The following is a 19,155-nucleotide window of genomic DNA, read 5'->3' as shown; positions in this document are numbered from 1 at the left end:
GGCTGCATTTCCTTTGTACACCAGCCCATTTCAGAAGTTGCTGAGAGGGTGAAAGGCTGAGAAATAATTCTGATGACTTTATAGGATTCGAATATAGAAAGAGTCCAAATCTTTCCACACTGAAAAGGGGTTGAAACTACAACTGGCTGCATAGTAAGAGGAGAGTGAACTGGAAACAGAATGGCCTTACTGGGTCCTCCCTGGTGGCCTGGGAGTTAAAGAGCAGTACTGGGAGCTCGCAGCTGTGGCTTTGGTGTGAGTTCCATCCCAGACCCTGAGGTGATCCATATGACACAACAGTTCTCTCCTGTCTTGCCTGCCGCTCCCCTTGGCAGTGTACTTCATCAATCTGCCTGCTCTGCTCCCATCTTTGTCTCCGGTGAATCCTCTTACCACCCTCGCACCTCTGGCCTGTAACCCAGTTCTGTATGCATAAATAAATATTAAAAAAAAAGAAAAGAATGGCGCAGATTCACTCTAGGTGACCCTGCTTCGCTGACATCCCTAACCCATTTTCCGGACCATCAAAAATTTTTCAAAATTACTTTAAGTGTAAAATTTCAGTTTTAACAAGAAAATCCATGAATTTAAAATCACACAAGTAAATTTAAGCTATTAAGTACTGTATTCTTAGTACAGAACTAACATATAACTGTCAATGAGTACTTATATTGCAAGTCATAAAATCTCCATAGACTACTGTCATTGTTGCCCCCCAAAAATACTAAAAGGAAAAATCAGTTGATTATTAGATAGTAACAACTTTATTCATACTATTTTTCTTTAAAAAGTATTATCCCGGCCCTCCCTGGTGGCGCAGCGGGTTAAAGCACTGCACTAAGAAGCTTAAGCCAACTCCTCATGAGTTCGATCCCCGCCTGCCCCAGAGGAGATCCACATGGCGTGGCAGACCTCTCCTGACCCGCCCGCTGCTCCCCTCAGCAGTATACTACATAGATCTGCCTGTTCTGCTCCCCACTCTGTTCCTGGTGAATCCTCTCACCCTCCGCATCTCTGGCCTGTACCCCAGTTCTGTATGGATAAATAAATAAATCTTTAAAAAAAAAAAAGTATTATCCCAACACACATGACTAGCTATAAAATGTAATCAACACCAAGTAGTACAAAGTTTTTTGTGCAGGTATGAAACTGGTTTAAAAAAAGAATCTTTTAGTTTTGGGTTTGTTTTTTTGTTTTTTTTTAAACAATGACATGGATAAGCTAGAAAAGCAACTGAATACTAACGCTGGGTACATTTTTTATTTCATTTCATAAATCACTGGGTAAATATTTTGAAGTTCAAGTAGAAGTTCAATTTACCATAGAAGGAAAATTTAAATCAAAAAAAGCCTTCAAACTACATGGTTTTTAGCTATTTTAAATGCAAGATATCAACGTATGTGATATGATGGGCCCAATAGGTAACTTACAGGTCAAAATAAAGAGACTTTGAAAAAATAAAAATAATAGTACAACTACAATGCTTATTATGAAGCCTCCAAAAAAAAAAAAAAAGCAAGCACACATGTAACTGAACTGATGCTTTTTATTATTTAAAAAAAATCTTGAGAGAATCAGCACAGCATCTTTGGCTGCATCACCACCATGTCAGCACATGCTGGACAAAGATGGGAAGAACTAAAGTTCTATGAGACAATTATTCCGGAAATGTGGACTTTGGACCTTCTGCACCATAATTACCTTGGAGACTGATCTCAAAAGCTGATTTGTGAAGCTCAGAATTGCAGCCCTTCATATCAGTCAGGTCAGACAAGTAGGGACAGTTTCTAGATGTGTGTGTTCCTGGCTAAAAGCAAATTCCAATAAAGTGGGATGGGAAGGCTACAAAGAGAAAGCATTTTTTCTGTCCTTCCAAAAACAAATATTCCACACAAAATATGGATTATTTAACTTCTAGTTAACAGGAATTTTGCTTTAAAAGGAATTAAGATTTTTGGAATCATTTTGAGAAAGCAAGCTGGTAATTGGGGAGGCAGATGTGAGTATAAGGAAAGTGCAGACCCCTGGTATCGTTTTAAATTATGGAAATAAGATAATTGGGGATAGCATAACTTAGCTAAGGGATTTTCCACATTACCTTGTTTTTAATGACACCCCAAAATCAATCAACTGTTTACAGCAGAGTTTAGATTAGCAGTCTGTGATCAAACCCAGAGCTTCTCAAAAATGGGAACAGAGGCCAAGAGATGCCCCTGAGGCATCCGGACCCTGTCTCTGCACACGACCTATGCAACCAGCGAGTCTCCAATCAAGCATCCTAGCATGACACCTGAGAAGCTTTCACAAAACGCTGTGTCTAGTCTCTACCTAAGGACAATTATTTCAGATCTTCAAGTGTGAAGAGCAAGAATTAGTATTTTTTAAGTTTTTCACATAACACAGAGAATGGTCCACATTGAGAAAGACAAGCTGTTCTTATATGCTCTTCATTCCAGAGTCCCATCTCAGGCTGTTGCCCTAATACAGAGATTGCAATTTCAGGCTTTAACTACTTGTGAACACTGAAATACAAGAGATATAACATTTGTAGAAATCTGGATTTCTGACTTCTCTTGAAGCATGTCACACTGTTCTACATTACCAAATAGCAAAAATCCACTGATGAGTAGCTGTGTTCCAATCTCACCCTTAGCATTTCCTGACTAGCCAATTTAGTAAGAAGAGTTCTTTCCACACAGAGTTAAGAGCATCATAACCACAGACAAACAAATGTTAATTGCTTACCTGCAAGTATTACAAGTACTTTTGTTTAATAACTATATTTGTGTATACTTAATTACAGTGGTATGATACAAACTTGCAAATGCTTTCAGAGCCTCAGCTTCTACATAAACACTACTTTGACTTCCTTTAACTGCAACCTGGGATTTCAATACAAATATTACCTGGTATAAGGTTGTATCTCATTGTGGTTTTGATTTGCATTTTATTGAATACAAGTGACAGTGACGTTGAACATTTTTTCATATACCTGTTGGCCATCTGAATTCCCTCTTTGGAGAAGTGTCTTTTAGCACAATGAGATACCACCTTACACCACTGAGAATGGTAGCAACAAATGTTGGAGAGGGTGTGGAGAAAAAGGAATTCTCCTACACTGTTGGAAGGAATGTAAACTAGTCAAACCACTATGGGAAGGTATGGGGAGGTGCCTCAAGCTCCAAAAAAGGAGCTTTCATATGACCCAGCAATTTCACTCCTAGAAAACTACCCAAAGAACACAAAAACACTAATTCAAAAGGAAACCTGTACCTATGTTTCATTATTTACTGCAGCATTATTTCTAATAGGTAAGATATGGAAACAATCCAATGCCTAAAAACAGATGACAAGATCAAGAAGATGAGGTGTGTATGTGTATATATATATAATGGAATACTACTCAGCAATAAAAAAGATAAAACCGATGCCATCTGCACCAACATAGATGGAACTGGAAGGGATTATGCTCAGTGAAATAAGTCAAAAGGAAATAGAAAAATACCAGATGGTTTCACTGATAGGAGGGATATAGGGGAACAAAATAAAGGATAAAATAAAATAACAATAATAAAATTTTTTTTTAAAAACCAACAAGCAGGCCCTCCCTGGTGGCGCAGCGGGTTAAAGCACTGCACTGAGAAGCTTAAGCCACTTCCGCATGAGTTCGATTCCCGCCTGCCCCCGGAGACCACATGGCGTGGCAGACCTCTCCTGACCCGCCCGCTGCTCCCCTCGGCAGTGTACTTCGTCGATCTGCCTGTTCTGCTCCCCACTCTGTTCCTTGTGAATCCTCTCACTGCCCCTGCATCTCTGGTCTGTACCCCAGTTCTATATGAATAAATAAATAAATAAATAAATCTTTAAAAAAAAAAAAAACCAACAAGCAACTATAAATCAGAGACATTCTGCAGAGGAAGGGGAGGGGGAGAGAGAGGAATCAAAATAGGGGAGGCAAGAATGCAAGGGACTATGGTGATTGTATACAGGTGAGTTGGCCATGGGAATTTTATGGGGAATAAATAAAAATAAAATAACTAGTAGTCGAGTCCCTCCAAAAGAATCACTACCTCCCCTAAATTCCTGTGTAACAAGTAAATATGGATGACCATGCCTCAAGATCCTAAGGCGGGAATGTAAGATTAAGTTTTAAATCCTTCATCTTTAAGAAAAGTGGAAGAGTGACCCAAAATCCCTCTAAGTTCATACCACTGTAACCCTTCACTGCCCAGATGAAAAACCTCCTGATAACTTAGTCACACTTCCTAAAGTCTTTAGCCCAGGAACACAGCCTGCATGGAAACACATCTACCCACATCAGGGGTGACTTTCAAACTCCCCGTAGGTCTTCTGTGTGGCGTCTTAGTTTTGTAGCTACCTCCTCCCTCTCCACAACACTAAACCTTGCCACTGATCCCCATCCAAAGCAGCACTTCATTATTTTGCATTTCAACAATGCATTCCTAACAGAGTGTAGTATACCTCAGTTTTTCATTCCTACAATCGCAGCCCCCATGTTATGGATACCTCCAGTCTCCTACATTTTGTAGCAATCCATGAACCTGTATTTGAGTCATTCTATGAGTACCAACAACTTTCTGTCCCATCAATTCTAATCTTCATCTTCACCAGTCCAAAGCTAGATTTAATTCCCAAATTTGTGATCTCTTCTTTGACAAACTGTCAGCTGCCTGCAGGCTGGCCCCCCGTACACTCATAGTCTGTCATGCTCCACTGAGCCTTCAATTCCACTACCAAATACCAAATATTGGTGAGTTTAATCTCCCATTCATTTCCCCAACTCTTCTTTATCTTCACAATTCTCCCCAAGTCCTCCAACCTAGAACCAAAATTTTCACTTTCAATAAGTTGTCTTACTTCCTGAAGAGTACAGCAGTCACCAAGCATGCACTACACCTCCACTACCCAGCCCAGATCTCCCATTCACCCAATTTGCCTTCATTTGCTACATCCTGAATTTGGTTTTCCTTTCTGGGGATATAAATATTTTTTCCTCTGGTTAAAAGTTAGACATTCAATCAGTGGTCTTCACTTAACTGCTTCCATCGGTTATCCCTTTTCTGCCTTAAGATCTCAAGCCTTCTCTTTCTCTTCAGCATACAAATTGGCTCATGTCACTGATCACCCAAAATAAAGAGGACTGAACAAAAACATCTCCCTTTAGTCATTGTCCTTCTACAGCTAACAACTTCACCTGCTTTTCTTCTTAATTATGAACTTTATTGTTTAACTGTCTGCCCAGGTTGAATCTATCCCCCCACACACATCATCCTGAAACAGTCAAAACCATGAGAAATGTTGATCTCTGTATTACTGAATGCCCAGTTGCATTAGGTATTGGCCTTTAATATTGTTCTTAAAGATTTATTTTTGCACCATTCCCAGAAAGGTGTTCCCAGAGCCCAAGGCTCTGTCTTTAATCCAAGGGCTCTCATCTAACTAAATCTTCTCCTTGGATAACCTCAGTTTTGAAAGTAGCTCCTCCCTTGAAAGCATTCCTGCCATAATGCCAAATCTCAGGCAATGGTGTTTCTCTAATTTACACACTCAGGATTCTTTGCTTTAAAATTCACCCTATATACTAAACACAAAGTATATGACAACCTGGTGGGGTTACCTTTGTCCCCTCTGTGACTATGAGAATAAAATTTGTTCAGTAGTTTCCACTATTAATAAAACAAAACCCAAGCTTCCTAGTCATACTTTAAGCCACAATTGTCCAGGTAAAAAACCATTTAAATTTTTGAAACGTTCTTAATACAGCTTTGTGCATATATTTTCCTTTACAGTAACACATTCCCCATAACTCTTTCTGTTAACTCATATTTTTCCTTCAAAATCTGTTCACATTATTGGATTTTGCAGGCCTTAAAAAAAAAAAAACAAAAACCAGCACATGACAAGCATGTCTGTCTTCCTACACTACCTTGTGCCACCTCAGCACATTACATGATATTCTTATATACTTCACTCACTAGACAGTAAGTCAGTGACATAAGCACAGTGGCCTATACATAGAAAACACTCAAATGTTTATATCACTGAACTTAACCAAAGGACATGTTTATAACAGCAGACAGAATTGCTATGCTAAAAATAGAAATTAAATCTATTTTAGTTTTTAAATATCAATAAATAGAAAATTATCTTAATATTCAGAACATGGCCACAAGTAAATACAGAAAAAAAAATCCCGCATTTGACAAAAAACATACTAGTGTATATATGGTGACAGTCTGAATCATATTTTTATTTTTTGTTTTTTTTTTTTAAAGATTTATTTATTTGTGCATACAGAACTGGGGTGCAGGCCAGACGCTCAGGGGCGGTGAGAGGCTTCACCAGCGACAGAGTGGGGAGCATAACAGGCAGATTGACGAAGTACACTGCTGAGGGGAGCAGCGGGCGGGTCAGGAGAGGTCTGCCACGCCATGTGGTCACCTCCCAGGCAGGCGGGAATCGAACTCATGCGGAAATGGCTTTAGATTCTCAGTGCAGTGCTTTAACCCGCTGCGCCACCAGGGAGGGCCTGAATCATATTTTTAAATATTAATAATCAGTTCTATTCTAAGACTGAAAACTACTGAGGAAAAACTTACTGTTAAAAAAACCTAATTTTGGGCCCTTCCTGGTGGCACAGCGGGTTAAAGCACAGCACTAAGAAGCTAAAGCCACTTCAGCATGAGTCTGATCCCCACCCCGGAGGTGATCTACACAGCACCGCAGACCTCTCCTGACCCGCCTGCTGCTCGCTTCAGCAGTGTATTTCGTCGATCTGCTGTTCTGCTCCCCAATGTCTCTGGTGAATCCTCTCACCGTCCATGCAGCTCTGTCCTGTACCCAGTTCTGTATGCATAAATAAATAAATTTTTTAAAATAATAATAATAAAGCCTCATTTTGTCTAAATTGATAACCCCTGGAATACCATGGCATGATCCTTGAATGCAAAACAAAATAAAGCCTAATATATTCTGAATTTCACTGACAACATGTTTTGAAAAGAGATAAAATAATTCACTGTGTAAGTATAGAACTAAGGTGAGTAGGTAAGGACACAGCTATAATGTGGGTAAACCGCATGTCAATGGTATATGTTTGCACAAGCGCATGTGTGCACACAGGCACATCTAGTGTCCAGATCATGGTTTCAAAAAACTACTTCCCAGGCCCTCCCTGGTGACGCACTGGGTTAGAACGCTGCGCTGTTAAGCCAAGCCAAACCGTGGCTGCTTCAGTAAGAGTTCAATCCCAGCACCAGAGGTGATCCACATCGCGCGCAGACCTCTCCTGTTTCACCTGCTGCTCCCCTCAGCAGTGTATTTTGTGGATCTGCCTGTCCTGCTCCCCACTCTGTTTCTGGTGAATCCCCTTACCAACTCTGCACTTCTGGCCTGTACCCCATTTCTGTATGAATAAATAAAATCTTCGGGAAAAAAAAAAAAAAACACTTTCCAATAAACCACACTCTTTTCAGGCATGCTGCTTTTAGGATTAGGGCAAAGAAATTGAAGAACAGGGAATATCTTGCATGAGAAAGTAAGGAAGGGACAAGAGAATGTGATGCATCAGTTAATGAAAATAGTGATTCAGCAATGGATTCTTAGCTATGACACCAAAAGCATTAACAGCAACAAAATAAACAAAAAATTTGGACTTCATCAAAATTGAAAATTTGGTACAAACAATTATCAATAAAGTAACACTGAGTGGGAGAAAATATTTACAAATTATACCTGGTATGGGCTTAGTATCCAAAATATATAAGGAACTGTTAAAATTCAAGAACAAAAATTGACGGCTTGCAATTCAATTTAAAAAATGGGGGGAGCTAGACATAGTAGTGGTATTTAGGGAAACGAATTTAAAAAATAAAATATAAATTCAAATGGGCAACAATATAAATAGCCATTTCTCCAAAGAAGATATACAAATGCCCAAGAGCCACATGAAATGCTGCTCATCATCACTAGTTAACGAAGAAATGCAAAACCACAGATACCACTTCGCACTTAAAAAATGGTAATACCAACAACAACAGGAATATAATTAAGTGTTGCCTAAGGACAGGGGAGAAAGGGTAGCCTCACTTATAAGAGGTGGTAATGTAAAATGGTACAGCCCCATGGAAAGCAATTGGGTGGTTCCTCAAAAAGTTAAACAGAATTACAATGAAAACAGGGACTGCAGGCCAATGTTCACTGCAGCATTATTCACAATACCAAAAGGTGAAAACAACCCAAATATCTATTAGAGGATGAGTGAATAAACAAAATAACATACAAAGGTTATTTATTCATGAAAAGGATGAACCTCAGTAACATGCTAAATGAAAGAAACCACACTCAAGGGCATCACCCTGGCATTCAGCATGACTGCACTTGAGTGAATTACAAAGAACAGGCAAAATCATAAAGGCAGACAGGACAATGAAGGCTGGCAGAGGTCAGAGATAACGAGGAATCACTGTTGAGCAAGTAGTTTGGGGTGATGAAAAAAGTTTTGGAAATAGTGGTGGTGGTAGCACAACATTATAAATATAATTAAGTGTAATGAATTCTACACTTAAAAGTGGTTACAATGGTGTCTTTATATTACATGTAATCTACCACAAAAATTTTATTTTTTAAATCATAGATGTGAACCTGTCAGGACTCCCAGGGGCCAAATTTAACAAGCCTTGCAATTGTGATGACAGTTATAGATTACAATACACGAACAAATTTATAGTTCTTTTTTTTTTTTTAAAGGGTGGTAGAGAGAAAAGAAAGATCTTCCTCACAATAGAATGCCTACATAATAAAGGGAGAACAGCAGATTGCACAATCACCCATACTAACAATTCAGGCAAGAAACATCAATGGATGCTGAAACTAGTAGGTGAAGGTAGGATAAAACGGAACCAGTCAACATGTGCTAACTAACAGGACACAACAAAACAAAAACTCACAGCTGTATTTCAGGAACTGTCCCAATAAAAATGTATAATCTGCTCTCATAATAAAAAAACATTAGACAGAGTTAAATCCTAAATTTAGAAAGATTCTACAAATGCCTGTCCTGTATTCATGTTACAAAAAACATGGCCCATGAAAAGTTATGGAAAGACTGAGGAACTATTAACAGATTTTAAAGAAACTGACAAAAATAGGACTTATGAGCACCAATTAGATCTTTTTTGTTATAAAACACATTATTGGAGACACTAATGGGGTCTTTGGTGACAGAAAACAGTTCTTTGAATTATTCTTGTAACTTTTCTATAAATACAAAAATTGTTTCAAAAAATGTTCTAATATTCTCTTCCCACATTCAAAGAATTACTGGGTCCACACCTCTGGGGGAAAAAAAAAAGACTAGAATGATTTTCTTAACTGCTCAGAAACTATTCACTTTGCTTGGTTCATAAGTGCAGTGGTTTATTTTTCCCAAAACAATAATTTTCTATTATATTCTATTCTTTGAGGTAGGAATTTATCTGAAAGCCAGGCTATCAGGAAAGAACAGCCAAAAAAATGTTGGTTAGCAAAAGTTTTACCTTTGTGATAGCGTAAAACCTGAGATGTTACTGAAGATACCCAAAAACCAAGTAGAAGAAATTGTAGAGAGAGAAGCTCTTTCTACTCCAGTGCCTTGTTTAACCTTCATAAAAATATGGCATTTCTATGTTTACTATCAAAATTCATATTAAAACTTAAGTTTCATGAAAACAGAAATTTCTTTATTCCAAGAAGCTAGACGAGTAACTGACATATACCGGACACATAATAAATACAAACCAAGCCATACTGAATGTTGTACCTTGAAAACAGATTAATCTTGCTAACCACGTTATGGTTAAGAAAACTGATCTCGATGAATTTCAAACAGTAGAATAGGAGTACAAGCAACATTCTCTGATCACAGAATAACTGCAATATATTATGCCAGAATTGGTATAAAATTGCTATACAGCAGAATCTATAGGATCGTTACAGCAGTTCTCAAAATCTCAACACTTGCCTTATATTAACAACTGAGAAAAGAAAAATAAACTAAATATCCAAATGAAATGTTAAGATTTTTTTTGATGGAAAGAAAGGTGACACAGCTTTTTAGAGGCAAGCTGGAAATTGAGTCTATTGTTTGTCCCAGAAATTCCACTCTTAGCAATCTAGTCCATAGAGACTAAAATGCTGTTTCATAAAGACATTATGTACTAAGATTTACTATAGCACTGTTTTGCACTGGAAACAGAAAGACAATAACTAACTCAAGTGGTATATCCACATTGTGAAATATTAGCTGGCACTTAAAAAGATTCAACTAAACTCACACTTATATGGATAATTTATATGGACAAAGGAGAAAGGAAAGCCTCTTCAAAAAAACAATGCTGAGAAATCTCGATAGCCACCTGCAGAAAAATGAAACCAGACCACTCTCTCATACCATATACAAAATTTAACTGAAACGAAAGCCTACAATGTAAAATCAGAAACCATAAAATATATAGATGAAAATGTAAGTGAAACCCTCCATGGCACTGGATTCTGTGATGTCTATGGGACTTTGATGCCAACAGCAAGGGAAACAAAAGCAATAATAAACAAATAGGACTACATTAAACAAAAATCTTCTGCACAATGAAAGAAACTACTAATAAAATGACAAAGCACCCTACTAAGTGAAGATATTTGCTTATCACACATCTGACAAAGGGCTAATATCCAAGATCTAGAAAGAACTCCTACAACTCAACAAAAAGAAAATAAGGAACCCAATCAAAAACCGGCCACCAGAGGTAAACAGTCACTTCTCCAAAGAATAGATACAGACAACAGGCAGGTGAAGAAGTTTCAACACTTATCATCAGAAAAATTCAAAATCAAAACTACATGAAAACAGCACATTACTTAGAAGAGAAATGCAAACCACAAATGCGACTCACACTTGTTATAATGGCCTGTATTAAAAATAAATAAATATGGCCCTCCCTGGTGGCGCAGCAGGTTAAAGCACAACACTGAGAATCTTAGGCCACTTCCGCATGAGTTCGATTCCCACCTGCCCCGGAGGTGACCACATGGTGTGGCGGACCTCTCCTAACCCGACCACTGCTCCCCTCAGCAGTGTACTTCGTCGATCTGCCTGTTCTGTTCCCCACTGTCTCTGGTGAAGCTTCTCTCCGCCCCTGAGCCTCTGGCCTGTACCCCAGTTCTGTATGCACAAATAAATAAATCTTTAATAAATGAATGAATGAATGAATGTTGGCAAGAGTGTAGAGAAAAAAGGCTTGTACACACTGGTAAGAATGCAGAGTCACCCAGCCCATGTGGAAAACATGGAGATTCTGCAAAATATCAAAAATAGATCTACCACATGTATCCATTTATTCCACAACTAGGTATTTACACAAAGAATACCAATTCATTAATGTAAAGAGCATTATGAAGCTACCTTCAGCCATTGCAGCATGAGTTCAATCCCCAGTCAAGAAGCTGACCCACATGGTGTGGCAGACCTCTCCTGACCTGTACTGCTCCCCTAAGCAGTATATTTCAGTACATGTGCCTGTTATGCTCCCCACTCTGTCACTGATGAATCCTCACCCCCACACCTCTGGCCTTTACCCCAGCTCTATATGCATAAATACATCTTTTAAAAATAAATAAATAACTGGATATATGCACTCCTATGTTCACTGCAGCACTATTTACAACAGAGAAGTTGTAAAAAAAAAAAAACTGAAATGCCCATTGACAGAGTAGTCAATTAGTAAAATGTGTACAGAATAGAATATTACTCAGCTGTGTTTAAAAAAAAAAAGCTTTTGCCATTTGGGACAATATACATAGAAACGAGGAGACTGTGCTAGGTGAATACATCAGAAGGAGAAATAGAAACACCAAATGATTTACTCACATCTCACATGTGAGTGAATACAGAAAAGCAAAACAAAGGGACTAACAAAACTATACCAAAACAAACCCTAGAAATGACTGCAGAGTGGAGGTTACCAGAGGGGGTAAGTCTTTTGGGAGTGTAAAGAAAATGAGGATAGGTTTATGGTAAATGACTGTGGATGTGTTGCTGTGAATATGGCATGATGACACACATCTGCAGAGTGTGAACCATTTCCCCTAAGCCAAATAAACTGGGTTAAATCAATGTAACCACAACTAAAAAAAATTAAAGCTGGATAATGCCAAGAAAAATGATTCAAATAAAGTTAAGTCAAATAACTTGGAGAATTTCTCCTAAGTCACTTATGAAAGTACTCTGAGCCTAGATTTCAACAGTGGACATCACAGAGTACTGAGTATCAAAGTAGCTGCTACTTCCATTTTTGTACCTGTAATCAGGCTGACGGCTGACAGAATGATCATCTCTTGTCCACCTATAGCCGGATTCATCCTGTAACATAAAAAAAGCTACTTAGATATTTATTGATATTACTTTGGTCAAGCAAGATATAATCTGATAATACTAACAAAGTAATTTCTAAGACTAAATATTGGGCAAAAACAAAAACACCTCTCTATATTTCTCTGAATTTGAAAGGCAAAAAAAAAGGACAGGTATTTATTGTAGTAAATCATCCATTTCAACAACTAATTAACCTGTGTACTCTTTATTGCTATTATATAGCATTAAGTATTTCCTTTGTAGTCTAAAGAACTTTATTGTCAAAGACACATATCCCAATACCCCAAAAGCTGAGGCCTGTTTGGAAAACAAAGGCTAAATTTAAATTTAATGAAGCATAAACTTCTCAATCTTTCATTTTCTTCCCTTCCTCAAGGACTCTCACTAATATTCAGAGCCAAGCCCACAGAAGGGCTTGCTTGCTACGTTTGACTGACACCCAATTGCTTTTAAATTGCACATAGAACAATATAATACGTCAACTGCCAATAATCAGAAAGACCGACCCTATAAGCTGCATCTTCCTCCTTAGCATCTGTGCTCTGCAAGCTCATCGCTTTACTTGCCAACAAACAACAAAAAAAAAGCTTAATAGCTGTGGTAAGATACTGGAGAACTCTGCTTCATATAACTGAGCTTAAATAAAAGTCTGCTGTGAGAATCCTGAGGGCCTCATGTGGACTTGTCTGCAAAGAAGTTAAAAAGAAAATTACATAAATTGTGAACAAACACAATGCGTAACAATAATAGAAAACATGACTGCTGCTGAAACACTATCACGCTACAAGGTTTTAGAAAAAATCATGTTAGTCAAGATGCAAAACTAAATTGATCCAACAAATCCAAAACCTCCAGTCTACACTAAATTGCTACAGGGTATTCCTAAGCAACTATTTTTGCAAAGGCCAAATTGTTTCTACCTGAAGCTACCCTGCCTGACACTACCCAGTGAGACTAGCTCCAGTGGTGCAATGCAATGTTTCTAGAAGAGAGAGAATGCATGTTCACTTTCCAACATTGAACCTCTCTTCTCAATGCAAAACACTTAAAATTGTAAATAAAAAAAATCAACACTATGAGAAATAAAACTTTTAGCAATTCAAATTCTAAAAACCAATCCACGAAAGAAATGGTGAATAGTATTATTACCACTTCAGAAATGGCAAGAGCCTTTATGACCTAACAATATAAGAACTAGACTCCTTTACATTTCTAACCTCTATGAATCACCTTACCTCCATGTCTTCAAGTATAAAATCCAGAAATTTCAATGGTCAGTGTGAGGTCAAATTTGATTATAAACAAAGTGTGGATATGCACAGGCAATTATATTATAAGTTAGGAATGAAAAAAAAAAAAGAGAGAAAACACAGGAAAATGTTCTGGCAGAAGAATGCTGTAAACATGCCAGCTAGGCCAAAGGACTTACATCAAAAAATAATTTCAATCAAGCTCAATGGCCAATTAATGTAATATTAAATGCATACTTCTAGATTATTAAAGATGACCAAGAGACACAAAACACAAAAGTGATAGCAACTCACATTTTTAAAATGCTTACTACAGAAAGGGAAATGTATGAGCACTTTCTACAATGAGTTAATAAACTTTATTAATTACAACAAAAGGGAAAGTCTCAACAACCTTAGCCCAACCTCGCCCACAGCCATTTCACAGCGATAAAAACCAAACTGTAAGTGGGTCCTCCAGTAAGAGATGAATCCCACCTGCCCATCATTTATTGACTATCAAGGCAACAGGCAGATTACCTTGATAAGGTTCTACAAATCCTTGCCAACTGCGGGTATTAAAAAAAGCAGGCTAGTCAGAATTCATGTCATTTAGATGGAACTATCCAGAGTGCCTACCCACTCTGTCCAGCACACCAAGGCCTTGACTACCAGGTCCTGTCTGACAGCTCCAGCTGGCAATTCAATAGAGCATCAAGCAGGAAGTATTTATTCAACTGCCTTACTGGACAGTCACATAAATTTCAAAACTCACATGATTTTTAAACTTAGGAAAAGAACAATTAGTACATGGGGGAAATTTACATACTCCTCTGTGAGGTGGACCACTTCTTCGATCATGAGAAAAACTGCGGCCCTCGTCATAGTCTTGGTAATCAACATGACTGTAATATCTACTGTAGCTTCCTTCACCAGGTCTGTCTAGCAGTGGTGGTTTCTTTGGCACAATATTAACTACTCTATGGTAGCCATCCTAAAACAGACAAAAAGAAATATGTAAAAATCACTAACTTCTCTATTTGGCTTTGGAAAGGTTTTTTCAAAAGCACAGGAATTCTTATCCTTAACCAAATAAAGGTATAAACAAACAAAAATGCATTCATGAAATAACATAAATATAACTAATAATAAAGTCTTTATATGGATTAAAGGAAACAAAATTGTTCAACGAAATCAGATGTTTAACACGCAGCAATACAAAAAACCAGTAAGTAAATGAAAACTCACAATATTATTATTTTACTAAAAATAAACTACAGTAAGAATGTTACAGTGGTGCTACGCCTTAGTTGCTTAGGGATTTTAAAATTAAAACCAGTTAAGGGAATATATGTTTAGTCTACCATATTTGAAGTACATTATCCAAAAGAAATACACTTAAGCAACAGCAAACAGGAAGGTAATATGGAGCTAGAAAGATCAATGGGAAACATTTTGCTATTTCCCCAGCAGCGCTGGAGAGCCTTGATTTCACACAGGTTTGGAAGAAAAACCCAAAATAAAATTTTACACTAATTTCCAAAATAGTATGTTGTTAATATATTATAGTTTCAGAAAAAAGTCCTTTTTTGTAGGAACTGAAAAACCCAGCAGAGGAAGAATGCCTGTCTTAGATTAGTAGCTATTGTGAAAGAGCTGAACAAAACTGATGGTTAACAGTAAAAACTAGAAAGCAACAGAACAAATATAAATAATCTAGTCTTGAGCATTCATTGTATGTCTAACAACATCTGAGAAGATATATGTGAAAGAAATTGGAAACTTATCAAAGTATGAGACAGGATATCAATATGATGTTTAACTGATGTGACAAAATAAGATAAAGCACAACATTCAGGGCTAGCTACTTTACATCCTAGGTCTAATTTCATTATCTGTAAATCAATATTCCTACAAATACCTACCTGATATTATTGTTGCAAGGAATAAATGAAAAACAGAATGTAAAGCATTTAGCACAGTACCTACTATACATTAAGTGCTCAAAATGTTTGTTTTTTGATTACTTCTGCTATTTTAAGTGAAACACTAATTTCCTCAAAGGATCTATTTCCTTAAACAACTTCTTAATAGTAAACATAGCTACCAAATTTTATGTCCTATTCAAATTTTCTAATCAATAGGAAATTTGGCAAGTAGCTGGGAAAATTAAAGCATTAGTTAATATCTACTTAAGAACCAAGCTGATGTACTTATCCCTTGAGGATTTCCTGAAGTCCTTTCCTTATCAAATGCTTTTATTGACTCTTCTAAAAGCTATCTTTCTCAGATATCAACTAAATCTGTTTAAACACTATGCTCTCAAAAAATCTAGTATTGAAAGCCAGAAAGAAAACGAAAAACACAGGATAGTTTCACTCATAGCAGAAGCATAAAGGATGGGGGGGAGGGGGGAGAGATAATAATGAACAACTAAACAACTATAAGCCCGAGATATTTTATAGGAGTGGAGGGGGAATGGGGTCAAAAAAAAAGGGGGGGGGGAGGTAGGAGGTAATGCACTGGACTCTGTGATGGCACAGGGGTGACCTGCTGATGGGAAGGTCACTGGGATTACAACTGAGATGGGAAAATGCACAAAGTGATGTAAACATAAACTACCATAAAATTTTTTTGGATTTTAGTACTAAGCCAAAATTAACATTTCAAATTGTAAATTTCCATTCCATTATGTACTCATTTATTTATAAATGCATTTCAGGGATAGTGTGCAGATAAGCATGCATGTCTTAACACTTTGATGAATAAAGAGCTTATTACTTTACAAAGCAAACTGTTCTTTTGTTCAACTGCCCCAAACTACTACAGAATTGTATACAATGAAACTTTCAAAGAAGTAAAACTAAAATCACATTAAGTCACTAAATTTAATGAACTTTTTTTACTAAATATTAATAAAAACAAAGCTGTAATCAGCAAAAAGAATAAAAACCTAAACATAGTCTCTTGTATCTAACAATGAAGTTCAAATTGAGAAGTCCTTTATGTTCTCAGGAAGTGTTCAAATATAGTAAGTTATACTGTCTTCGCTTTGAGACATCTAATCTTAAAGAAAATTCCCTGGCTATTAAAAAAAAAACAAAGTTTAGGAAAGAAGATGCCTAGAGAGTTCATGTCTTATCTAGCTACATACCACTCAAGATTTTTCTTTTTTCCTAAAAATATAAATAAAAAGAAGTAACTTAAAAAGCACTCAAGGATTGTTTTCAGCTAACTTAAAAATAAACTCAATGAAGATGAAATATAATTTAAAAGTTCAGAACAGATCAACTCGTAAAACTGGAGCACACTTAAGTCATTGTCAGTTTTCTGTTCAATACAATTTCCCAAAAGTAAGTGTAAAATCAACTAAATTGTTCCTCCAAAGTTAGTAGTAAGGGCATTGGTCACTCTGAACAACTAAAAGTTACACAGCTCATTTAATGAGTTATACAACTCATTAAAAATATTTTAAGTCAAATTAATCATTTATTCTGAGAGAATGTAAAAAGCAAAAATTCACATAAAAACTTTAAAATTTTCTTGGCAATAAGCTATTAAAAAAAATAAAGTGCTAAAAAAATTTTTTTCTTAGAAAGCCATCTATGAAATCAACAGTCTTTTTGTCACGACCTTAGATGTGAAACAAGTTCTATGACAAGGCCCTCTGAGTTTCTGAAATAAAGCTGCTTGTGCTGATGAAAATCTGACCAATTAAATTAGTTTTAAAATTCTGAAATGTGCAAGTTTGTGGGTGGTAGTGTCATAAATACACAATTTCTTAACTTGCTTTAAATTTCAACTAATAAAATTCCCTATTATACAAGATGTTCTCATTTTATTACCAAAATGAAAAATAAAAGCACCAAATACAATGGTTTTGTTTGATTCAGCATACAAATCTATGACAAATTTTCCAGATTAATAGTCTCATTATTAACTGGGTAGGTTATAATGGTTACAAAATTATTTCTATAAAAACATTCATTTTCCATGCTTCCCTGCCAAGCTTTTAAACATCCCTATGTTTTAGAGATGCATACTGAAATATTTGCATTTGAAATATGTTAACTCAGATTTACTTCAAAACAGTCTATAAGGAGAAAATTGGTGGCAGCATAGACCAAACCCAACAGACCAGAGGAACTGGTAACCCCCATGGGGATGATTTGTCTATAGGCAGTGGATTATTTTTGTCTGCTTTTATAGACTTAACTATTACCCTCATAAAAAGTCAGAAGTAGGTCCTCCCTGGTGGCGCAGCGGGTTAAAGCACTGCACTGAGAAGCTAAAGCCACTTTCGCATGAGTTCGAATCCCGCCTGCCCCGGAGGAGACCACATGGCGTGGCAGACCTCTCCTGACCCGCCCGCTGCTCCCCTCAGCAGTGTGCTTCGTCGATCTGCCTGTTCTGCTCCCCGCTCTGTCTCTGGTGAAGCCTCTCACCGCCCCTGAGCCTCTGGCCTGTACCCCCGTTCTGTATGTACAAATAAATAAATCTTTAAAAAAAAAAAAAAAAGTCAGAAGTAACTAACCTAACAGCAAAGTAAGCACAATGGTGTGTGTAAATAGTCAATTTCATCAACTCCATTCCTTACTATGACAGTCTCTGGTGGTACAAACACAGGCACCATGGTCACTGTTCTACTCCCATACTCCCATCACCTGCAATGAGTCACAGACTAAGCACCACATATAATGTATCTTCTACTTTACTATATCTATTTTAAAATATTTTGGCATCACATGCTTTTTACAAGAAAAATACCATTACAAGCCACACCTAATGAAGATACAAGCTGGTAGTTTTGCTTTCATAAGTGTGAATTGTCCTCACCCTGATCCGTCTTTATTTTTTTTACATGGCTTTTAAAACTTACTGTTTTAACTCACTCACTGAGTTTTCAATGAAATACTGGTATTTCTGAGTCGTTCCAAAGACTTTCAGGAATAATGAATATTTTATACTGAAACTGCCCCAGAATGTTTAAGACATATTATGTTACAGAATGTAGCCAAGAGTTGATAAGATTTTTCTAGAATTAGTGACAACAAAAACATTGATAAGGTCTTCCAATTGTCAGGTCAGTCAAGAAAATACCTCTACACAAAGGAACATGAAGTGAAAACTCAGCTAACATTAAGATTTTACACTTTACATATGCAAGTTTCACATTTTAAAAAATGTATAATGATTTTAGTTCTTCTGACTATTGCAATTAAGCGAATGATACACTATTTATTTAATGAAAAGTGTACAATTGTCCACATTTTACTGTGAAATGCATCTAAAAAATGGATGAATAAAGGAATGATAGATTAATATCTGATAAGCCAAGTTTAGTAAAATGCAAATAGTTGACTCTAAATGGATGTTCACTATAAAATTCTTTCAGCTTTGTCAAACAAAAAACAGAAACACATGTCTTTTGCAGCAACTTGGATGGAATTGGAAAAGATCATGCTTAGTGAGATAAGCCAGAAAGAGAAAGAAAAGTAC

General features: G+C 36.8%; 1 protein-coding gene across 5 annotated transcripts in view; it reads right to left on the bottom strand.

Annotated features, from left to right (window-relative positions):
* Window positions 1-19,155, bottom strand: part of PPHLN1 (periphilin 1) — a 107,487-nt gene that overhangs the window by 68,128 nt on the left and 20,204 nt on the right. For 3 of the 5 annotated variants that reach the window (XM_004694777.2, XM_004694779.2, XM_012734145.1), the window contains exons 3-4: window positions 14,486-14,650; window positions 12,354-12,415 (exon numbers count right to left, since the gene is read on the bottom strand). In XM_004694777.2, the coding sequence (XP_004694834.1) occupies window positions 12,354-12,415; window positions 14,486-14,650 (227 nt within the window). The remainder of the gene's footprint in view (window positions 1-12,353; window positions 12,416-14,485; window positions 14,651-19,155) is intronic. The other 2 variants (XM_012734146.1, XM_004694780.2) reach the window with 1 other exon arrangement.

This window comes from Condylura cristata, unplaced genomic scaffold (genome assembly GCF_000260355.1).
Source record: "Condylura cristata isolate star-nosed mole 26May11 unplaced genomic scaffold, ConCri1.0 scaffold00047, whole genome shotgun sequence".
NCBI classification, from domain to species: Eukaryota; Metazoa; Chordata; class Mammalia; order Eulipotyphla; family Talpidae; genus Condylura; species Condylura cristata.
Note: the sequence above shows the minus strand (reverse complement) of the source record. Positions and strands in the feature narration are given on the sequence as shown.